At 43.3% G+C, this 22,091-nt stretch overlaps 1 protein-coding gene across 1 annotated transcript; it reads right to left on the bottom strand.

The window, feature by feature from the left end:
- Positions 1 to 495: 495 nt before the first annotated feature.
- LOC308407647 (solute carrier family 26 member 6-like) lies at positions 496 to 19,639 on the bottom strand (the record flags this gene model as incomplete). Its single annotated transcript, XM_080899434.1, has 19 exons — positions 496 to 743; positions 868 to 998; positions 1,218 to 1,272; positions 1,358 to 1,666; positions 1,760 to 1,870; positions 2,029 to 2,121; positions 5,824 to 5,893; positions 6,001 to 6,107; positions 6,213 to 6,308; positions 6,427 to 6,504; positions 6,959 to 7,072; positions 14,053 to 14,200; positions 14,572 to 14,654; positions 14,867 to 15,019; positions 16,842 to 17,006; positions 17,121 to 17,293; positions 18,268 to 18,378; positions 18,639 to 18,778; positions 19,500 to 19,639. 19 exons carry the CDS (start codon positions 19,637 to 19,639, stop codon positions 717 to 719), a joined length of 2,304 nt encoding a protein of 767 aa, XP_080755560.1. The 3' UTR covers positions 496 to 716.
- Positions 19,640 to 22,091: the final 2,452 nt, after the last annotated feature.

Genomic DNA, 22,091 nt, shown 5'->3' with positions numbered 1-22,091 from the left:
AAACAGGCGCACTGTTTAGCTTCTGATAGGAGCAATAGCAGATGACACGCAGCCCAAAAATAGAAGGGAGCTCAAGATGTCAGAGCAACCACACATGTAAATAATGACTGTAAATAGACACGCATTTTGTTACTCTAAAATGTAACAGCTATTACACAATGCATGCCATTCAGCTCATTACTGCGGGCTTTGGGAAGGGGTACTGTAAGAATTAAGGCTTTGTGGGGGGGGGGGGCACAGCTAAACAGTAACACTGTTCAGATTTTATTGGTTATGCGTTGGAGACTTTTGGCTTTTGTTGTCTTTAAAAAAATATCAACTGGTAGATGCACGCCTCTCACATATGAGTGTCCCTCTGGGGTCAACCTTTCTTTCTAACACTCTGCTCTCTCACACTGGCTATAAATACAGACTCCTATTAGTCCACTGTTACATTCTCCCACTAAAGCCCCGCCCCTTCCCTGTCCCTTGCATGCAACACAGTGTGAGAGAGCTGCAGTGACGTCTTGCTGTATATCTCATTAGAGGATATCATAAAAAGCCTGTTGCCACAGCAACCGCTCCCTATGTTTCCATAGCAACCGGGCGCCATGTCAAGGTGGTTCATTCTCCCTTTACTGAAAGGGGAGGAGACGATGGTGAGTGATGAAACAGAAAGCAGCCTGAAAAGAGGAGGAGGAAGAGGGCTAAATTTGAGTGAATCTGACCCCTGCTGGTCACATCTGGGTGTTGCGGGACACATCCTGAAAGAAATTGGAAGATCCAGAGCTCAATGTGTGAAAATATCTCAAAGAATGTATTTCTTCAATGGCAAGTGATAAATAAACAGAGAAGTCAAAAGTGTGATAAGTATTGATGGTGACCCACAAGCACAAAATAAGCCTTCCACTGTTTCTTGCGAATATAAAGCACTGCATCGTGGACGGTGATAAACAGCCGGCTCTTTGGGATGGAGGCTGAGAAGAAATCCGCTGCTTCCAGCTGTTCCACGACACAAGCTGTTTTACCACACATAAATGGAGAGAAATATGCATGACAATGAGAGAGCATATTGTAGTCATCTAAATAAATATTCATGTGTCATTGTCATCTGACAGGGCGTAGCAGGGCTCCACCGAGGCTATGACCTTGTCGCATTCATTATGTTAAGCTTCAGTGCCTTAATTCAGCATTAAGGAGAACCCTCTGTCTCTGTTTTTGTCCGATGTGTCCTTTACCTTGGCAGCCTGCTAAGTAGATGTCCAAATCAACTTCTCCAAAGTCCCTGAAAATCTGGGAGAAAAGGACAAATCTCACGTTAGTTCTCTCTTTGTCATCCGTTAGAAAAATGATAACATTTCAGCAGGCACACACATACATTTTTCAGTGTCTTCACAGTGACTGTGTCCACAAAGCTGGTTGTGGAAATGTCCAAGATGATGCTGTGCGTGCCCGATTTGCAGGCCCGTTTTTTCTCTTCATCGCCGTGCCGAGAAAACTCTGTGATGTGGTCAGAACCTGTGGCTGAGTCTGAATCTGACATGGTTATGTCAGGTTCATAAGCCAAGTTCATTTGGCCTTTATGAAGGCCATCTGTAGCTGTTTCTGTCATGCTAAAGTCCACACTATTCCCGTTTCTCTCTCCTTTTGTTCTTTCAGAGATAGTTTCTATGTTCATCTGGGACTCCTTTAAAGAGAATGTGCAACTTAGTGACTAAAGATTCTGACTTACTGATATATTTTGGAAGAATTAGCAAAACCTTAATTTCAGATCTCATACTTGTTTTTTTGCCTCCTTCTTGGTTTTCTTTTTCTCTTTCTCTTGTCTACGCTTCTGCTTTGCATCTCGTTTCTTCTTTGCTGATAGCAGCTTCCCAATCTCGATTCCAGTCTGCAACAAGAGCCAAGCATCACATTAAAACAGAAAGAGGAGAGAAAGTGAGAAGAGTGAGAGAGATAGTGAAAGCAATTGAGGGTGCTGTAGAAAGCAGAGGCAGATTTCACACATACGCACACAGAGCACAGATTATTGAACACGCAACCACATACCTTCTCCTGCAGGACCTCCAAGAACATCTCGGCATTTGTGTAGTAGATAGTTGCAGATGAACGGAAGATTTTAATTCCAGGAATCTCTTTTGCCTGCATGAAATCACACATTAGAAGGTTTAAGAAACTCACACCCTGCTCTTATTTCATTTGCAGTTTCTGCTTTCCTCAGATGTTGTTTGACTAAACGGAGCTCCTCTACCACTTAATGATTGTAAGTAGATGTAGCCTTACTCACAGTGCCCCACTACCAGGGTAAATCAAAACAAATTAGCATCTAGAGAAGGTAGTTGCACGCTTGCCACCTTACTGCAATCGGTGTAAATGGAAAGGGAACAACCTAATTTAGTTAAAATTAAAAGTCTGCAATTCTGTGAAGCTGTGATTACAGCTCCAGGAGGAAGACATTTAGGAAAAAAATCTGAATGTTTAAACAAACATGCCAAGGTTTACTCTTGTTTTTTTGTCTAGGAAACCCTTTAATACAGAAGTGCTTAACAAACATGTTTGACCACCTGTCATAAAAACAAGAAAATTAAAATATTTTAAAATTTGCCAAAAGCTTGTTTGACACTAAAAGTTAACCAAGCACAACATTCAAAACTAACATGTCAAAGGATGCAACTAAGTAGCTGCAATTTGGCATGCTAATAAAAAAATAATGCGCTGGACTATTTTTGCTGCTTTTTTGGTTAAACAGTCAATTTGAAAAATCATGGATAGTTTGGTCCCGCCTTCACTGTTGTGATTGGTGTGGGGGTAGGGACAGGCTTAGGGCGTCGGGGGGTTCCCCGGAGGCATTTTCCTTGGGGGGCTCAACCCGGGGTAGCGGTCATGTCCGGTTAGGGGCTCTGTTGGCTCTCAGGTGACTGTTTCCTCGCGGCTGCGTGCAGCGGGACTAGGGGAGGGTCTGTGCTGACGGACGTGGGTTACTGACCTGGTAGCCTGGTTGCCCCTGGGTGGGTCCGGGATGGGCGTGAGGTTCTGGGGGCGCTCCGTCTCTGGGCTGGGGCCCGGGCCGGGCCTCGGGGGCTTGGGTCCTGGTTGGTGTGTTGCCGGGGTTGTGGGCGGGTGGGTGCATGGGGGCCCAGCCCTGGAGCAGGGTGCCGCCGGTGCATCGAGCCACCTGGGGGGCTCTTCAACTGGTGGGGAAGATTGTCACATCTTGCAGGAGCTTTCCTCTCCTCAGGGGCTCTCTCTACAGGAGGGGGAGATACAGGAGAGGTGGAGGAAGATCTCAGCCTGGGTGTTTATTGTCTTATGTAGTCTGGAAGAAGAGTGGATGGTGGGGTGGGTGCAGTTTTCTCTGTGGTGGGGTTGGGTGGACTGTCCTGGGCTCTGTGGGGCCGGGGGGCGCTGCTGCGCTGGGCCCCGGTCTGGATGGGCATGGGCCCCCTTTCCCTGGTGGGTCGCGGAGTATGGGGGTGCCTACTGGGGTCAGCGGGGGAGCTGGCCCCAGGGAGGGGTCACTTGCCCCTCCCTTCCTTCCCTCCCCATCTCCAGCTGCCTCCCTCTTCCCGCTCCACCACAACCATCCACACATGCAGGACCTTGGAGTAGGGGTATGTCACCAGGGTGCAGAGGAGGCTACCCCCCCCCCCCCCTCTGTCCCCTTCTGGCTGCCTCTGCCTCAATTTTATCCCACAACTTAGACATTCACATTACTCACACTCTCATTACACATACATATAGGATCTTGGGGGTGGGCACGATACACGGAGTCCAAAGTACCATCAGGGTGTACACCCCACCCCTGGCGTCGTTGCCCACCTCTCAATGTTAAATACACGTAGACATTGAGGGCCAGCAGGAGGGACCATGCGCTTACCTGCTGCTCTCTGGCAGGTAGCTCCATGCCCTCCTGGGTTTTAAATGCACCTTAGAACACACATGCATCAACACTACAATGAGCGGGTGGAGGGAGGTTTGGAGTCTTCTCTCACCCCCATTCTCTGCGACCTGCTGGAGCGGGGGGGCTAGGAGGAGGAGTTGGCCGTCCGACTGCGGTCTGGAGTGTGGGGCCTCCCTGCTGCTGCGGAGTCGGGGCGGTCTGCCTCCCCCCACCGCAGGGAAAAGGGTAACACCACCTGGGTCTGGGTGCAGTTCCCCCCCTCCAGGGGCAAGGGTACCTAGACCCGGGGCTTAGAGTACGCTTGGGGAGTGTGATCGTGTGTACAGCGTCTCTTTATGTCTGTCTCCACGTTGGTTGAGTGTGGAGTAAGTGCATATGAGAGCATGAGGGTGGGAATGGATGTTTGTATCTGTGTGTGCCTGTATGTCTGTGTCTATATGTCAGGTTGGGTGTCAGGCGCCACCTCTCTGGGGACATCTCAGGCCCTCCAAGGTTTGGAGGCCTATCTCCCCCCACCACCACTTCCCCTGCCAGTGGCGGACTCCCTCAGACATCGGTGCGTTGGTGGTTCTTTGTGTCCGGGGATGGGCGTCCAGGTACACACCGGCTCACTCCTTGGCGGCCGCTTATCGGGGCCTGGAGCCTGGGGCTTGCTCGGGCCACTTCGGAGGTGGGGTGCCCCCGGCCTCTCGGCCTGGGGCTCGGTCACTCAGGCACAGCTGGCTGCCGGCGGAGCTCACGGGCGCGTCACTGCAACTCCCCCTGGTTTCTGCTCCGCGGCTGCTGAGTGAGCCCTCATCTGGGACTCTCCTCAGCTCTTTCTGGGACAGTGGCGCGGCTGCCCCTCTGTTGGTCTTCCTTGGTCTCTTGTGTTCTGGGGGCCTCTGGATGTCTGGAGTTTTGATCTCCTCCATACCTGCTTCATGCCCTGGAGGACGGGGCTGTGGCCCCCCCACACCCTCTAGCAGATCATTACATGAAGGAACCTTTTAAAAACAAGCGCGTCCATGCTCACAGGTGTACACACGGGTGATCACACCCACAAACTACACCCTTTTTGGCTCCTACCTCAAAGCACACTGTGTTCTGTTGATCTTATGTGCTGCACAATAATGTTTAATATTTAGTATTTACTGTCATATTCCCATATATCATTGTGATGTTGTTTATTCTATTACTCTTGTTCTCTTCTGCTTGTTTTCTTTTTTCTTTCTCAGCAGGTGACCCAGGTGATTGATATATGCATTTTTTTTCTTTTTTTCTTCTTTTTTTTTCTGCTCATTCTGTTGGTTTTTGGTTTTTGCCCTTCTCCCCCGTCCCTCTTCTCAGCTGTTTCTCTTTCCCTCTTTCTTTCTCCCCTTCTTTCCCCCAGTCAAGTCTGTCCCATATTCAGTAAGTGAAAATAAAATAAACAATAAAAGGTGAATCAAATGGACCATTATGGCAAGGCTGGGATGGTCAATTTGGTAAAGTAAATCCGTTGGGCATCTTTCTTTGCCTTTAGACAACAATTCTGATGGCAAAAGAGCCAAACGGGACAGGCAAAAAAAAAAAAAAAAAATCATGGATAACAACAATAATTATATTTAAGCATTAAAAATATGTTTTTGATTGAACAGCTTGGATTACAGAAACGTAACGACAGATTCTAGCCCCACTATTACTTTAAGACATAAACACTGAGTGGTGGTCCAACAAACTTGTTGAGCACTCTGTTTCACACGTTCATGCGTCAGTCTAGTGGTGTCTTTCATTTCAACTAGTAGCCTTTCAGTCGTTTCCTTAAAGTTGATATTAGTTTAACTAGTGGAGACGTGGAGAATTCTAAAACTCAGATTTTTAAAAATCTACCACTATATGCATGGTTAATTTCCTCAAGTAATATATTTATTGTTGTTATTAGAATTTGGGCCAGCTTAAACTTTATTTTATATTTAATTTACCTCCTTGTAGGTGTCTGTGTCCAGATAAAGTTCAGTGCCTGGTAAGTTGCCCAAGATTGAGTAACGTGGTCTGAAAGGCATTAAAAATGTCAAAATTACACCAACAATTTCCCTGCATCTCATTTAAGTACCTCATCGTGATTGCATAGACATTACTAATTAGAGTTGTGTAGTTACAGTTGTGTTCTGAAGATGAAAGTAAGCATGGAAAACGCAACGGAGACAGCCAGGCCCAGGTCCAAGTTGAGCACGATGGTGCTTATGAATGTTACAAGCCACACCAGCTAGAGGGCGGTATGAACACGAAACGTTAACAAGGTCCACGGTGCCACAAAGGTCACACAGTATTCAGCTGAGCAGAGTGCCTGCTAAAGAGGATTAAGTCTTACCAAGTCAACCTTGTTGGTCTTCCACAGCAAAGAGACATCCATAAACTGCTTAAACATTCCTTTCAAGTTCACAAACACGATTGTGGATAAGACGGCCTGAGGAGCAAACACAGACACTAATGAAATCACGCATACCCATAACCTCACCGGCTCAGAAACTGCCAGGAGGGATGGCGATCATTAGCAAGAAATGGCTCAGGAAGGAGAGTGTTACCTTGGGGAGATCTTCAAAGAGAGGACCTATTTTCAAAACTGTGATCAGCACAATGATGGAGGAAATCACCCCCGCAACCTTCCAAACACACACACACACACACACACACACACACACACACACACACACACACACACACACACACACACACACACACAATAAATGGTCTCAAGATGACCATAAAAATCAGGTGTAATTTGTTGTAAATGTCTGTGCAAATGATTCAGCCAGTCCAGAAGTTTTCCTTCTTACCCTTCAATGTAAGATCATCATGAAGGCAGATGACCCTCAATCCATGACCCGAGGGTCTCTAATGACTTACCTGCCATACGTCTGTGTGTGTTAACAGTTTAAATGGATGTGTTTAAAATCTTATGTTTGTCACATCAAATACTGATTTTTTTTTCCTGTATATTTGAAGATTAATTTATAAAAAAACTGTTCTTCCTCATCCTTTTTTCTTATTTTAGTGCCTGAATTGTTTGCACAGTTGCAGTTTGTGCTGTTCGATCACAGAAGTAGTTGTTTTTACTTGTGTCTTGCCCCCTGTGCTCTCCTGGACAAGACTCCGTGACAACGAGGAAGTTACAGAGTAACAATGAAAAAATCCACCAATAGTGTTACTGAGACCCAACGCGACGAGCTCCTGGAAAGACAAAAGGCAGACAAGACGCAACACTTTGGTTAATGGTATTGATGTGACTTCAGGTCAGCACAACTTTTGGGTCAATGACATCAGTGCACTCCTTATTAATTTTTTTGACCAGGCCAGCACGTCACTGCCACGCTGAGAGACGTGGTCGCAGTAGTTAAGATTCCTGATTGCAAAAAAGCGTGTTGGGCTTTAATTTTTTAGCAGTCTCGCCCTTAGAGCATTTGACTGTTCACACATTGCCTCTGATCCCAGTTAAATAGCTCTGCACGTGTGTCAAAGTGTGCAAACAACAGAATGATTTTTAATCAGTGATGGGAATAACGGCGTTACAAGTAACGGCGTTACTTTTTTCAGTAACGAGTAATCTAACTAATTACTATTCCTATCGTTACAACGCCGTTACAGTTACTAACAAGAAAAATAGTCCGTTACTATTTTTCAACAAACAGACGGTTGAAGCTGTGTTCAGCTTACCGCATCTTATATCAGTTGCATGGAAGTAGCTGACTACGTAAGTAATGTGGACGCTACAGCTTTAAGCAGCTGCGCGCTCTGCAACAGGGCTCACTTAACACCCAAAGAGCCATTTGGACCCGGGTTCCACGCAAAAGAAAACACTTTTTGACATCTAAAATGAAGATAATACTGTATATATTGTTTTTTACATTTATGCTTTGTGTGAACAACTAAGGTGTGTTCCTTATGAAATCCATGAAGTGCTACAGAGAAAATTACATTTTATTTATGTAATTAACACATTTTGAACTCTTAAAGAAATATAACAAAAGGAAAGACACCCAGCTGAACTAAAATGATCCAGCAAACAAAAACTGTTGTGAGCCGCCACCCTTATATCGCCTTTGGGATTTTGGAGCCTTGAACTGACTTTTAAAAAATAATTGGAAAAAAAGCTCTATGCTGCTAAAAGATGAAAAATAGATATTTGCAAAATTCTGCCTAAATATGTATTTTACCTGCTTAATGTGTGTGGCAGGGCGTGGTCTGCAGCGCCGTTGCAGGGGAGGAAGACGCACCTGAGCACCCGCAGTCACGACTCGCCGCCTTTACGTCTGTGCTCTCTCTGCTGTTGTGTTGGTGTGTGTTGGGCTGTGAGCTGCAAAGCTGCAGTCGGCTGTATGCGTACAGCAACCGTGTGTGAAAAGTGGTCAATAAAGAGATGCTGAAAAGCGTGTTCATACAAACATCGTCGGGTCTGCCGTGATATGTTTACAATGGGACTTCTGCTCCTGAACCTCTGCGCACAGTGTCTGCAGGTCGGGGCTGTACGAAGTCACTTTCATCTTTACGCAGGACTGTAAGCTGTCATCTGTGAGGCGTGAGCGATGTTTGTTTTTAACATAGTTCACGGTGGAGAATAGCTGCTGACATAATGTGGATCCGAAGAGCCATATTTGGGCTACCTGGGGTTAAAAATCTCGATAAATGCACGACGTTTCGGCGGGTATACCGGCTTCCGCCAGTGTGACGCTTATTTTGAGCGATGAAAAAATAATAGAATATAATTTTATTTTTATATTTCAATATCACAATAATCTTCCAATTTAGAACTACAAGTTAAAAAAGAACTAACATAAATAAAATACACTTCAGCTAAATAAAATTTATTTTCCCAAACCACGCGGAGCCGCACTATAAGGACTAAAGGGCCGCATGCGGCTCCGGAGCCGCAGGTTGCCGACCCCTGGTCTAGCACGAGACCTGGAGCTCAGGGGGCAAAACAATCGCATGAGTGCTGCTGTTTGACTGAGGAAGAAAAAAGTAGTTGTGGTAAGCCTTACATGACCACTTAAAGACAAAGCAACAAGGTGACATATACCAGTTTATAAATTGTGTTGATAGGCCACGTAAAACCAGAGTCATGATTAACAATATATACGCCTGTTTTTTCCTCAATAGTTTCGTCACGTTTACTGTCTAAGGACAGCGCAGAGCACTCTCTGCCTATGACCCCCCCCCCCCCCCCCCCAAAAAAAAAATAAAAAAAAAATAAAAAAGGGGAAGTTTTAGGAGAGAGAGAGAAAGACAGCAGAAAAAGAGAGAGAGAGTGAGTTTTGAGACGTGAGAGATTTGTGACGTTTAGCGTGTTTGGAGTGTGTAGTTAATGTGTTGTCTTGTGTAGTTAGTGTGTAGTGTTGTGGATAGTTTTGTGTTGTGTGTCAGAACAATGAGGCGACTGCTGTCTCCAGGTAGAAACAGGAGTGATACACCTGCTGCTGTCAGACCTGCAGGTATCAGGCTGTGATGTTTCCTTTATAGTGGACAGAAATGATGTTTTTGGAGAGGCACAAATAATTTGTGTGGCATCTTATTGAAGAACAGCTGATTGTTCTGTAAATAGTTTGAAATGGTTATTTAAAACAAGGGTAAAAGGTAAATGGATGCAAATAACTTGTGCATATGATTTTAAAATTGACAATTTGTACTTGCATTTAAAGTTATGAAATATGATTCATTAACCCTCATAATATCCTCCCGATTTCCATACACCTGTGGTCCTCAGGGGTCAAAAATGTCCCCATTTCATTTGACTGTTTTTTAAAGTATAAAGTATAAATTGTCAATCAATTCAGTGTTACACCTGAGTTTTACTTAAGACCAACACATTAACCCAAAATTTACCCTACATTATACATTTTAGGGCCACCAGGCCTTGTTTACATAAAGTACACTCTGTTTTTGAGCGAAAATAAAACAAGACAATAAAATATTTAAATGTTCAGATTATTTTGACTATCTGACTAACTACAGAGTCCTGTATGTTGAACTTTAGTGAGAAAGTTAAAGCATAATACACTGTGTATAATGCTTTCAGTGCTCGAGTAGAAAAGCGACTGAAGGAGTATGGGACCTGGCATATGTGCTTGGACTGTGGTAGATTGTCTTTCTCTGTGGCACATGAGAGAGTCATGTATCGTCTGTCACTGGGAAGGATAGAAGACCAGATCAATGTTTCCTCACATACATCCATCTATCCATCCATCCATCCATCCATCCATCCATCCATCCATCCATCCATCCATCCATCCATCTTCATCTGCTTTATCCGAGGCCGGGTCGCGGGGGCAGCAGCCTAAGCAAAGAGGCCCAGACCTCCCTCTCCCCAGCCACCTCCTCCAGCTTATCCGGGGGAACACCAAGGCATTCCCAGGCCAGCCGAGAGATATAATCTCTCCAGCGTGTCCTGGGTCTGCCCCGGGGCCTCCTCCCGGTGGGACATGCCTGGAACACCTCACCCAGGAGGCGCCCAGGGGGCATCCTTGTCAGATGCCCTGAACCACCTCAGCTGGCTCCTTTCAATGTGGAGCAGCAGCGGCTCTACTCTGAGCCCCTCCCGGATGGCCGAACTTCTCACCCTATCTCTAAGGGAGAGGCCAGCCACCCTTCGGAGGAAGCTCATTTCCGCCGCTTGTATCCGCGATCTCGTTCTTTCGGTCACTAACCACAGCTCGTGGCCATAGGTGAGGGTAGGGACGTAGATCGACCGGTAAATTGAGAGCTTCGCTTTTACACTCAGCTCCCTCTTCACCACGACGGACCAGTGCAGCATCCGCATCACTGCAGCCGCCGCACCAATCCATCTGTCGATCTCCGGCTCCCTTCTCCCAAACTCACGAACAAGACCCCGAGATACTTGAACTCCTCCACTTGGGGCAGGAACTCATCCCCGACCCGGAGTGGGCACTCTTTTTCGGCTGAGAACCATGGCCTCAGATTTGGAGGTGCTGATCCTCATTCCCGCTGCTTCACACTCGGCTGCGAACTGTTCCAGTGCAAGCTGGAGGCCCTCACCCGATGAAGCCAACAGAACCACATCATCCGCAAAAATCAGAGATGAGATTCTGAGGCCACCAAAGCGAAAGCCCTCCGCCACTTGGCTGCGCCTAGAAATCCTGTCCATAAAAATTATGAACAGAACCGGAGACAAAGGGCAGCCCTGGTGGAGCCCATCACCCACCGGGACGAGTCCGACTTATTGCCGGCAATGCGAACCAAGCTCTTGCAACGGTTGTATAGGGATCGAATGGCCCGTAGCAATGGGCCAGACACCCCATACTCCCGCAACACCTCCCACAGGACACCCCGAGGGTCACGGTCGAATGCCTTCTCCAAGTCCACAAAACACATGTATACTGGTTGGGCAAACTCCCATGCACCCTCAAGTATCCTCGAGAGGATAAAGAGCTGGTCCAGTGTTCCGCGACCAGGACGAAAACTGCATTGTTCCTCCTGTATCCGAGGTTCGACTAGCGGATGAACTCTCCTTTCCAGCACCCTGGCATAGACTTTCCCAGGGAGGCTGAGGAGTGTGATCCCCCTGTAGTTGGAACACACCCTCCGGTCCCCCTTCTTAAAGATGGGGACCACCACCCCGGTCTGCCAGTCCACAGGTACTGCCCCTGATCTCCACGCAACATTGTAGAGACGTGTCAACCAGGACAGCCCTACAATGTCCAGAGCCTTCAGGAACTCGGGGCGGACCTCATCAACACCAGGGGCTCTGCCACCAAGGAGTTGTTTAACTGCCTCAGTGACCTCCCCCCCGGAAATTGGCGGGTCATTCCCCTCATCCCCAGACTCTGCTTCCTCCTCGGAAGACGTGTCAGTGGGATTAAGGAGGTCCTCGAAGTATTCCTTCCACCGCCTGACAATTTTCTCAGACGAAGTCAGCAGCGCTCCACCAGCACTATACACAGTGCAGGTAGAGCACCGCTTTCCCCTCCTGAGACGCCTGACGGTTTGCCAGAATCTCTTCGAGGCAGTCCGAAAGTCTTTTTCCATGGCCTCTCCGAACTCCTCCCACACCCGAGTTTTTGCTTCAGCCACTGCCCGAGCCGCACTCCGCTTGGCCTGTCGATACCTGTCGGGTGCCTCCGGAGTCCCACAGGCTAACCAAGCCCGATAGGACTCCTTCTTCAGCCTGGTGGCTCCCTTCACCTCTGTTTCCTCACATTACTGCAAATATTCCTCTGTCTCAGCTGACTCCTCTTTCTTGCTTGATTCTTTGTCTTCATCATAATTGAAATGGATGATGTGTAGTCCTCTGACACATCTTCTATTTCAGTTTCACATTCTGAAAATTCAAGAAACTTCAAGAAGCCCAGTCACTTTCTTTCCAAGCTCCTCAGACTACCATGTCCTGGATGCCTGAGAACCTACTTGAACATAGTTCAGATTCTTCATCACTTTTCTTCACATAGCCTTCTTCCACTTCTGCAGGTGGGTGATGTGCTTTTTCAGAGAAAGGGTAGCATGTGCTCTAAATATTGACAATATTTTCTTTATCTTCTAACCCTCGATCTTCCTGATCATTGATTCTTCCTCCTCATTATACTAGAGGACAATGTGCTTTGTTCTACTGCTCATTACTTTGCACAACATGGTAAAAAAACAGTATGCTCACAAGCCTCCAGTGCAATGGAGGCCTGTGAGCATACTTTCCGTGTATGTATTACTGTAGGGTCTACCTTACAATATGAAGCACCTTGATGCGACTGTTGTTGTGATTTGGTGCTGTGTAAATAAAATTTAATTGAATATAGAACACCTGCCAATTATACCCTGAACCCCAGAGGGTTAAACATTTTTTTAAAGTAACGCAATAGTTACTTTTCAAGTAATTAATTACTTTTAGAATATTGTAACTCAGTTACTAACTCAGTTACTTTTTTGAAGAAGCAACTAGTTACTATAAATCGTTACTTTTTAAAAGTAACTTGCCCAACACTGTTTTTAATACACCTCTATGTTTGTTTTGGCATTTAAAAAACAAAACATCCAGGTTCTTTTTTTTTTTGCATGCATCTAATTTAACCAAACATTAATCATTTCTCTAATGAACTGATTACAAAACCTGATTTACCAGCAAATTATAAACAGTGCAGTTCAGTTCCAGGACATGAGTTTGCATGGGGAATTATTAATCAGGTTACAAAGAACAAGCAAAAAATCGAAAGTGATGCTTCTGTACTGCTTGTAACTCATTTAATTTCTTCTTGTTTCACACAATGTATCTTTTTATTTTAACATTGAATCATGTAACTGACTGATTCAATTATAGTCTGTTATTATTATTTGGGTAATTCAGACACCTGTGACACTTTAAATAACTCTGGAGGGTGCTGAAGAAATAAGAGAAAGCCATTTCCCAAAATTGCACTACTAGTTAGAACTAAGTGAATAAATAAAAATGCACTGCATGAATAGCGTAATCTCTCTCTTTGAAGCTTTAGAAAAAACAATAAGAGTTAATGAAACAATGTAGACAAGTATTTTTGTTGCAGCTCACACTGTCTGAGACTACAATCTAAGCATAAGATCTAAGAATATAATGCTTTGGTTATTTATTCTAATGCAGGGATGTCAAAAATCGTTTGACATCTGGGGCCAAATCCAGCACAGTTTGATCCTAAATGGGCCAAACTAATAAAACTCCCCTTTCTGCCAGTGTAGCAGATACAGAAATTGCAGGAACTTTTCCTTTATTTAATTGGTTATTTGTTTATTAATTACTTTGATGTAGTATGAATAGCCATAGGGAAGTTGGTAAAAAAAGAAAAAAAAGAAAATACATTTAAAAGACATTTACATTTTAAAATTTATGCCCTGCATTATATTTGGTAAAGCTGTCCAGCGGGTCAAATTGGAGTCTTTGACAGACTGAATCTGGCCCCGGGGCCTTATGTTTGACACTACTTTTCTAAAGCATTAGCTGAAGTAAATTTATTTCAATGAACTAAGCACCTGAAGCAAAATGAACAGAAGCCTATGCAGCTGGGCCAAAGCTTGATCAGTGACAACCTGAGTGATTGTTTCCACTAATGTGGCAGGAATAGCAGACTACAGAGTAAAGTCTAATTTTAGGCCAAAGTTGTACTCCTCCTTGTTATGAGAGAGTCAGAGGACTGCTTGTACTGTTTGTGCAGGCCACTGTGCGTGTATGCTTTCCTCACCTGGTTGCTGTCCACCTTGTAGCCATATTTGAGGCCAAATGTTTTGCTCAGAGAAATGTTGATGGCAAAGCCCACAATGGCCACAGCAAAAGCATCTCCTATAACGCCTGAGAAGAAAGTGGTATCTGGAGCACGAGGGGCCTTGAGCCTGGAGCAGAAGAAAAACGTGAGCTGTTTTATCAGTGACACACACATGAATCTGTTTAATAATTTAGAAACACGTCAAATTAAATTTTATGAATCCCTCTTTAAAGGCCAGTAGCTGTTGTATACATGTATGACATTAATCTCCTATTATGGCTAGTGTTTACCCCACGCTGTTTTATGGCTTCCGTGGGGAAACCTGGATTTTTCCATAACAGGAGCCTTCAGGAGACACGCTGTTACACACACACTTCTTTGCAGATTGTGTGACAGTCTTATCAACAAATTCTGGATTTCTGGCAGAAATGAAAAGGGAGGAAATTTTGTGCCCTGGGTTTACTCCAGCACTTTATTTCCACACAAAGATGAGCTTACCCACTGGGAATTTCTCCAACCACGTCAATGTTGTATTTACTAGGAAGTTCACAGAAATGTGTAATGATTGTTGCTGCTATGACCTGTTGATTAAAAAAAACAATGTCACTCCAGTATCATTAGTTCTTTTTATATTTCTTTCTTGCAAACAGCCCCTTTCGTGTGCAACTATAGCGTTCCCTGGGTCTAGTGTGATCATTGGTGTCAAGACGCTCCCTGCTGGGTGCATAAATCAATACACCTGCTGTTTTACTGGCAGAGAAAGGATGAAAGAAAAACTAAAAGGAAGACTTACAACTACGAGCTCTATTGGAATAGGCAACGGCAGCTTCTGTCGGTAGCAGTCATTGATTTCTTTGACCACAATGAGAACAGCGAGTGCCACCAGGCTGACCACCAGCTCTGGCACCTGAGTCTGCGGCAGCAGGCTGCAAATGTCCAACACAGTCTGTGAAAAGAAGAAAAACAAACAAGTAAGGCAATACAAACAATGATAGTACAAGAGGACTGGAAATTCGGCTAGTACTTAAAGTCAGCAGAAATCTCCAGCAGTGAGGAATACATGTCATCAAAATGCAGCTTCCACTTAAACCCAGCCATCTTTGTGTCTGAAGCAAGTTAATTTAAAGCAAACTTGTGCCTGTCTAATTCAATTCAATTTTATTCATATAGCGCCAAATCACAACAAAAGTCGCCTCAAGGCGCTTCATAGATACAGAGAAAAACCCAACAATCATATGACCCCCTATGAGCAAGCACTTTGGCGACAGTGGGAAGGAAAAACTCCCTTTTAACAGGAAGAAACCTCCGGCAGAACCAGGCTCAGGGAGGGGCGGCCATCTGCTGCGACCGGTTGGGGTGAGAGAAGGAAGACAGGATAAAAGACATGCTGTGGAAGAGAGACAGAGGTTAATAACAGATATGATTCAATGCAGAGAGGTCTGTTAATACATAGTGAGTGAGAAAGGTGACTGGAAAGGAAAAACTCAATGCATCATGGGAATCCCCGGCAGCCTATGTCTATTGCAGCATAACTAAGGGAGGATTCAGGGTCACCTGGTCCAGCCCTAACTATATGCTTTAGCAAAAAGGAAAGTTTGAAGCCTAATCTTAAAAGTAGAGATAGTGTCTGTCTCCTGAATCCAAACTGGAAGCTGGTTCCACAGAAGAGGGGCCTGAAAACTGAAGGCTCTGCCTCCCATTCTACTTTTAAATACTCTAGGAACAACAAGTAGGCCTGCAGAGCGAGAGCAAAGTGCTCTAATAGGGTGATATGGTACTACAAGGTCATTAAGATAAGATGGGGCCTGATTATTTAAGACCTTGTATGTGAGGAGCAGGATTTTGAATTCTGGATTTAACAGGAAGCCAAAACAGGAGAAATCTGCTCTCTCTTTCTAGTCCCTGTCAGGACTCTTGCTGCAGCATTTTGGATTAGCTGAAGGCTTTTCAGTGAGTTTTTTGGACATCCTGATAATAATGAATTACAGTCGTCCAGCCTGGAAGTAATAAATGCATGAACTAGTTTTTCAGCGTCACTCTGAGACAGGATATTTCTAATTTTAGAGATGTTGCGCAAATGGAAGAACGCAGTCTTACATATTTGTTTAATATGTGGGTTGAAGTACATGTCCTGGTCAAAAATGACTCCAGGGTTTCTCACAGTGTTACTGGAGGCATGTGTGTATTCTCTTAAACTGCTTGATCTGACTTCTTCAAAGTGTGTTTCCAAGTTCAATATTGTCTCATTACAGCAGGTAAAATTACAACTTCATCTAATCTGATATGTGTGTAATAACATCTAGCATGTAAGCTCCTGTAATTCCCTGCATAGCTCCAGTGAGATTAGCTTCAGCTACTGGAACCATACTGGTGACTGTAATTGGACTGGTATATTTCATGAAGCTCTTTTCTGGCATTACTGGCCAAGCAAAACTTTTACTCTAAAAGCCATGTTCTTATAGTATTTTATATCATGCACTTTGTTGCACTCAAGGACACAAACACACAAACTTTGTATTTATTTACAAAGGTAATAGGAATAACTCATCCATTTATGTAGGTGCAGGCATCATAAAACTGTTGTAATTAGTCCAGTGCAGTCATTAAAGAAAGGTTAATGATATAAATTTTTAACTTTGCAAAATTAATTTTTTAAATGTTTAATCGTAAAGGTCAAAGTAGCACAAAAAGTAAATAAATAGTGACAGCAATTTAAAATGTTAGTGTACTTAAGTGTGAATTGGATAGATAATGATTAACACACTCACATAAATGAGGGAGAGGGGGCCAGTGAAGCGAGACGGTGTGATTCCAAACAGGTACTTGAGCTGGGAGACACACACGTGGCATGCCGATCCTGTGGTGTAGCCACGAATGAGGGGCTCAGAGAGGTAGGTGACCACGAAGCCAAACCTCACCACACCCAACAGAATCTTAGGATGTAAAATGACAAAGTCAGTGAAGGAAAGGAGGTGAAATATGCCCTGAAAGGTTTGCTCATCACTTCACTAAAAGCTGTACGTCTGACACACAAAATAGACACACACCTGAAAGATTCCTGTCAAGACTGTGAGGGAACATGCCACCTGTACTCTGTAAGCATCGCGTTTATCGATGTCCACAGTTTCCGTCCCATTAGTGCCATTCACAATAAAGTTACTGTCAGGTGCCAGCCTTTCTGTCACACTCCCGACCATGATGCTGATCACAGCAAATGTACCTGAGCATACAAAATACAGCCATGTGGACACACAGATATTCATAGAGACATGGAAGAATCAGATTAGCAATGCTCCAAAAGGTTGATTCTGTTCATCTGGACGTAGCGTTTTCAGTGGGAGAAACGTTTCGACACTCATCCGAGTGACTTCTTCAGTCTCAGCTGACTGCAGGTTAGGGTTAGTTCATACAGATTTTACAGTAAATCTGTATGAAACTTGGCACAGAGGTACAGTAGGTGTCCCAGAGGAGGGATGTGTTGAAAGCTGGACATCAACTATTCAGGATGATTTTTAATGAATTTAGGAAATTGGCATAATTGTAGTGTATTGGCTGTATTGAATTGAATATAAATGTCATTTAATTTCTGAGGAATTTTACAGTAAATCTGGATTAAACTTGGCACAGAGGTACAGTAGGTGTCCCATTCGAAGCTTCCTTGGGATATCAGCCTTCCCTATTTCCTGCTGTGGAAGGTGAGCACTCTGTACCCTCCGTCCAGGCTCATCTACGCAGGTGTCGACGGGTTTGGCGGGCCACTACGCACAAAGGAGAACAACAAACGCATCGCAGACCGGCACTGGACCCCAGCACCCGAATACTCTGCCGGTCAGAAGGTGTGGCTCTCTACCCGCTTTGTTCCCGTCAGGACCGAATTCAAAAAACTTACACCCAATTTCATCGGTCCTTTTGAGATCTCTGCCCTAGTCAACCCTGTCTCTGTGAAGCTGAAGCTCCCTCACAATATGAAAATCCATGATGTCTTCCATGTTTCACAAATCAAACTGTGGTCTGCGCCTGAGTCTGCCTCACTATCCATGACAGTTTCTCCCACTGAAAACGCTACGTCCAGATGAACAGAATCACTTTTTGGAGATTTACTTACCTGGATGATTGAGAATGCATCAAGACAGATTAGCAATGATGTTAAAGCTTTTTTGAATTAGGAAAACAGACATTTTCCACATCACTTACCTATAGAAATGTGTCTCGATGTACCGAAGATGAAGTAGACCAGCACTGGGAAGAGGGAGGTGTAAAGGCCATACACTGGTCGCAGGGAAGCCAGAAGAGCATATGCCATGCCTTTTTAAAGAAGATAGAACGCATATATGTCAGCTTAAAGTCCTTCAGACACATTTTGGTTGCTTAAAAGATTGATAGAAACATCCTTTTTCTGTTTACTGATTAGAGTGGGGTGGGAGAATTGATATCAGCCTGTGTCCTAATTATTGTCTTCAGATTTGGATAAAATTAAGGTAGCTGCTTCTATTACAAACATTTGTACTGAATTTGTGTGGCTAAAGAGTGAGCTCCCTCAAGTGCACAAATTCCCACATACAAACCCTGCGGCAGATGCATGATGCCGACACTGCAGCCAGAAATCAGGTCTCCTAAGGCATTTTCTCTGATGGAGTAACGAGGCAACCAGCTGAGAACAGGGACCCAGGTTAGAAGTATGTGTTTCAGCCTGGGCACCGAACATCTGCAACAGTCATTCCAGAAAAACACAATTTAAGTGCTGATATCGACTTTGTAGTTTGTAGTTTTAAGCTTAAATAAATAAAGAATATCTATGTACCTTTTTATATTTATTAGTCTGCTGAAGAGGGATATATACAAAAAGACTGACAATGTAACTTGTGAACTGTACCACCTGTTACATCTTTTATCAGCTTTTTATCAGCTGGGGCTGTAAAAGATTAAGTCACTGTGGCTTAGGGTAGAAATGTGATAAGCTTCCATGGAGTAATAACTAAGTATTTAACAAAAATAAATAAATAAAATAATTAATTGCCTTTCTCCTGCATGAATATTTGCCTTCTTTGTCCCAAAGAAATATGTAAGGTAATAAAGTAAGTCTCGACCTCCTCTGCCATGTTGACGCGTTAACAGTTATGAATTCATGTAATTGAACTGTCAATAATTGCTTTTGTGATTCATCAGTATCACTTTTATGGTCAGATATGATGTGCTGTATCACAAGTTGTTTTAAAGGTTAACCAGGGAAAATTTTCAAAAATGATGAACTTTGCTTTGAGATAACAAAACAGTTAACCAACCAGACAAGTCAAACCTCTATCTAAACATGCAAACTCATTCTCAGCTCTTTAGCTCACTTCATTAATATCTTTTAAATGTTGAGAAGTTCTAACCCTAACCCTTTGTCTTTGCGATAACTTCCCATGTCTTTTAAAAAAAATTACCTCAGGGGCTCTTTCACCTGATCACCCAGTGTCAGTTTAGTGGACCAGGTCTCTTTTTGAGCCACTTCATCCAGGCATAACTCATCCAGAACCTCCCTCTTCACAAAATACTCAACGGATTGCAAGTCCTTCTCCTCCATGTCCTTGTCTACTTGAGCAAATGTCCGAGACCTCTGTAAAGTTGGGTTTGTTTTGAGGGTCCTCTTGAGTGGTACGGACAGTTACAGGTGTCACCACTGTGTGAAGAGAACGAACCCCCCTCAGTGTTCTGTAATAATGCGTCTGTGGGAGTGACTGTTCCTTTTCCATCCTGGTAAGAGAAGATCCACCTCCCCGCATGTCCCTGACTGCACACTTGCACACACCTGATGTAAAGTGTGTCTGTGTGAACATACATGTGTGTTGGCCTATGGCAAATAATTTGCTAAAAGTAACTTAAAAGGATGAATTGCAGAAACTGCAGAAAACTGCAACTGAAAAACAGAACACGTGTTGTATAATGTAACGAATGTGCATTAATACAGAGGTTTTTTTAAACACTTACTCAATTTTATTTTAATTTTATTTTTCTTCCGTAAAGTGTATTTCCTCAGTGAGGGACAATAAGGGATATTTCTATTCTATTCTATTCTGAACCATTCTCTCATAATCTGCTTCTAAATCATCTATAAACACTTTCTAGAATAGAATAACCTTTTATTGTCATTGTACATTTAGAAATGTTTACTATCTTTATTGTTTATCTATTATCTTTATTGCTGTTGAGCTTCAGTAAAGAGATAAAATAACATAATTTTCATTGTCAGCAGAAAATCCATGCCAGATATTTCTTACGGTGTCTGATATGTTTCTTTGAACCTGGCAGACTAGTAAAAACAGGCAACACCCTCGTGGTCTAAATGTCACCAGCTAATCTTATGTATCCCAGCTGCCTGTTTACATATAAGGTAACTTTGTTACACATGCCATGTTTGAAAAATCAAAAAACAACATAGAAAGGTTTTATTTTTGTTAGAGATATTGAAAAGTCATCTGGGGGGGATGTCAAACCCTAAAAATTTGAGTCTGTACACATGATCTGTGTATGTCTGTCAGTACGGCCACTTAAATATAAAGAATTCTGGCCATTTAGCCTTGAACCATTTGGCCTTATAAAACAAACTCATCAATCACACCGCTGGCATCTATGCAATGTTTAATGTTGAGCTGGTTAACATTTAAAGGTTTTTGTCAAAATGACTTCAACTATTGATTGGGCTCTTCATACCTTGAACAGAAAAAGATAGATAACATAGTCAGTGATATAGCTGGGAGGGAATCATTGAACTAAATGAAGGATTTATATTTTGCCCACACTGAAAAAGGTATTTATATTTTGAAAAGCATAGTCTTTGTTACTTTTGGCAAATATGTTAATATTTACAAGAGAATTGTATCAATCTTTATCAATCCTTTTTTAAAATTTTTTTTCTTTTGCATCTAGGACGACATGTCAATGAACTGTACTTGGCAGAACACATAACTTTAGTCAGACATTGTTTATGATTTTGTGTTCTAACTGGTTCACATTTTAAATGCTGTCCTCAGACGTTTATGTTTTTATGATGTTGTAAATGAGGATGACAGGTTGATGTACAAGACAAAACACCCATATCACTAGGAGATGAGCCCTTGAAGCCCAGCTTTTGTTCTGTTTTTGGTTCATTTTAGTCATGGATAAAGTGTAGCAGTTTGTCCCTCTGCTTCTCTGACTTTTTTTTCTGTTCTAAACATTAAAAGAAAAAGTTTCGTTTCTGCACGTGCCAGTTTGAATTTTTTTCATGCTTGTATGAAACTATACATTTATTTTGTCATTTAAGCCTCTTCATGTTTTTGTGTGATCAAGTGACAGCTGACAAAGCAATCATTATAAGCAGATTGCTCCAAGGAGGGCATTATAATTATGAGCTTCATACATATATCAAAGAGTACAATTTAAGTGATAGAGAAAAATATTCATAAAATGAACCCATTGTTTTCTTATGATTGATGTGGCACTTTCTCTGTAGGTTTTTCAAATACTGAATCTCACCACACATCCCTTTGTTTGTATTAACGCTTGTTAACATGTAAACACTCTAACTGCAGGGATGGAAAGGTGAAGCCTTGTGTGTTTTCACTTAACACATATATACATTTTTGTGTTGACTTTTAAGGTTCTGCATGAAAAAGCTCTAGCATACATCAGTCAACTTTTACATGCATACTACTGCAGGTCGCAGAGGTCATGTGATCAGGGTCTGCTGGCTGTGCATCATACTAGGTTGAGAGCTAAAGGAGATGGAGCGTTTACAACAGTGGCCACCAGACTCGGGAACTCTCGCCCACTGAGCCTGAGATCTGCAGATTCAGGATTTCTTTTAAAAAGCAGCTCAGATGTCATTCTTTTAAACCAGTTTTTTGTTTTTATGTTTTTAACATTATGTTGTGAAGCACTTTGTGATATTTATTTTAAAAGGTGCTCTGAAAATGATTTCTTTTCTCACTCGCTTGTAAAGGGTTTCAGATTGTTTTGTCACCAAAAAAGCTTTTCTCCCTGACTGAGTTAGAAGT

The sequence above is a fragment of the Rhamphochromis sp. 'chilingali' genome, assembly GCF_963969265.1.
Source record: "Rhamphochromis sp. 'chilingali' genome assembly, chromosome: 12".
NCBI classification, from domain to species: domain Eukaryota; kingdom Metazoa; phylum Chordata; class Actinopteri; order Cichliformes; family Cichlidae; genus Rhamphochromis; species Rhamphochromis sp. 'chilingali'.
Note: the sequence above shows the minus strand (reverse complement) of the source record. Positions and strands in the feature narration are given on the sequence as shown.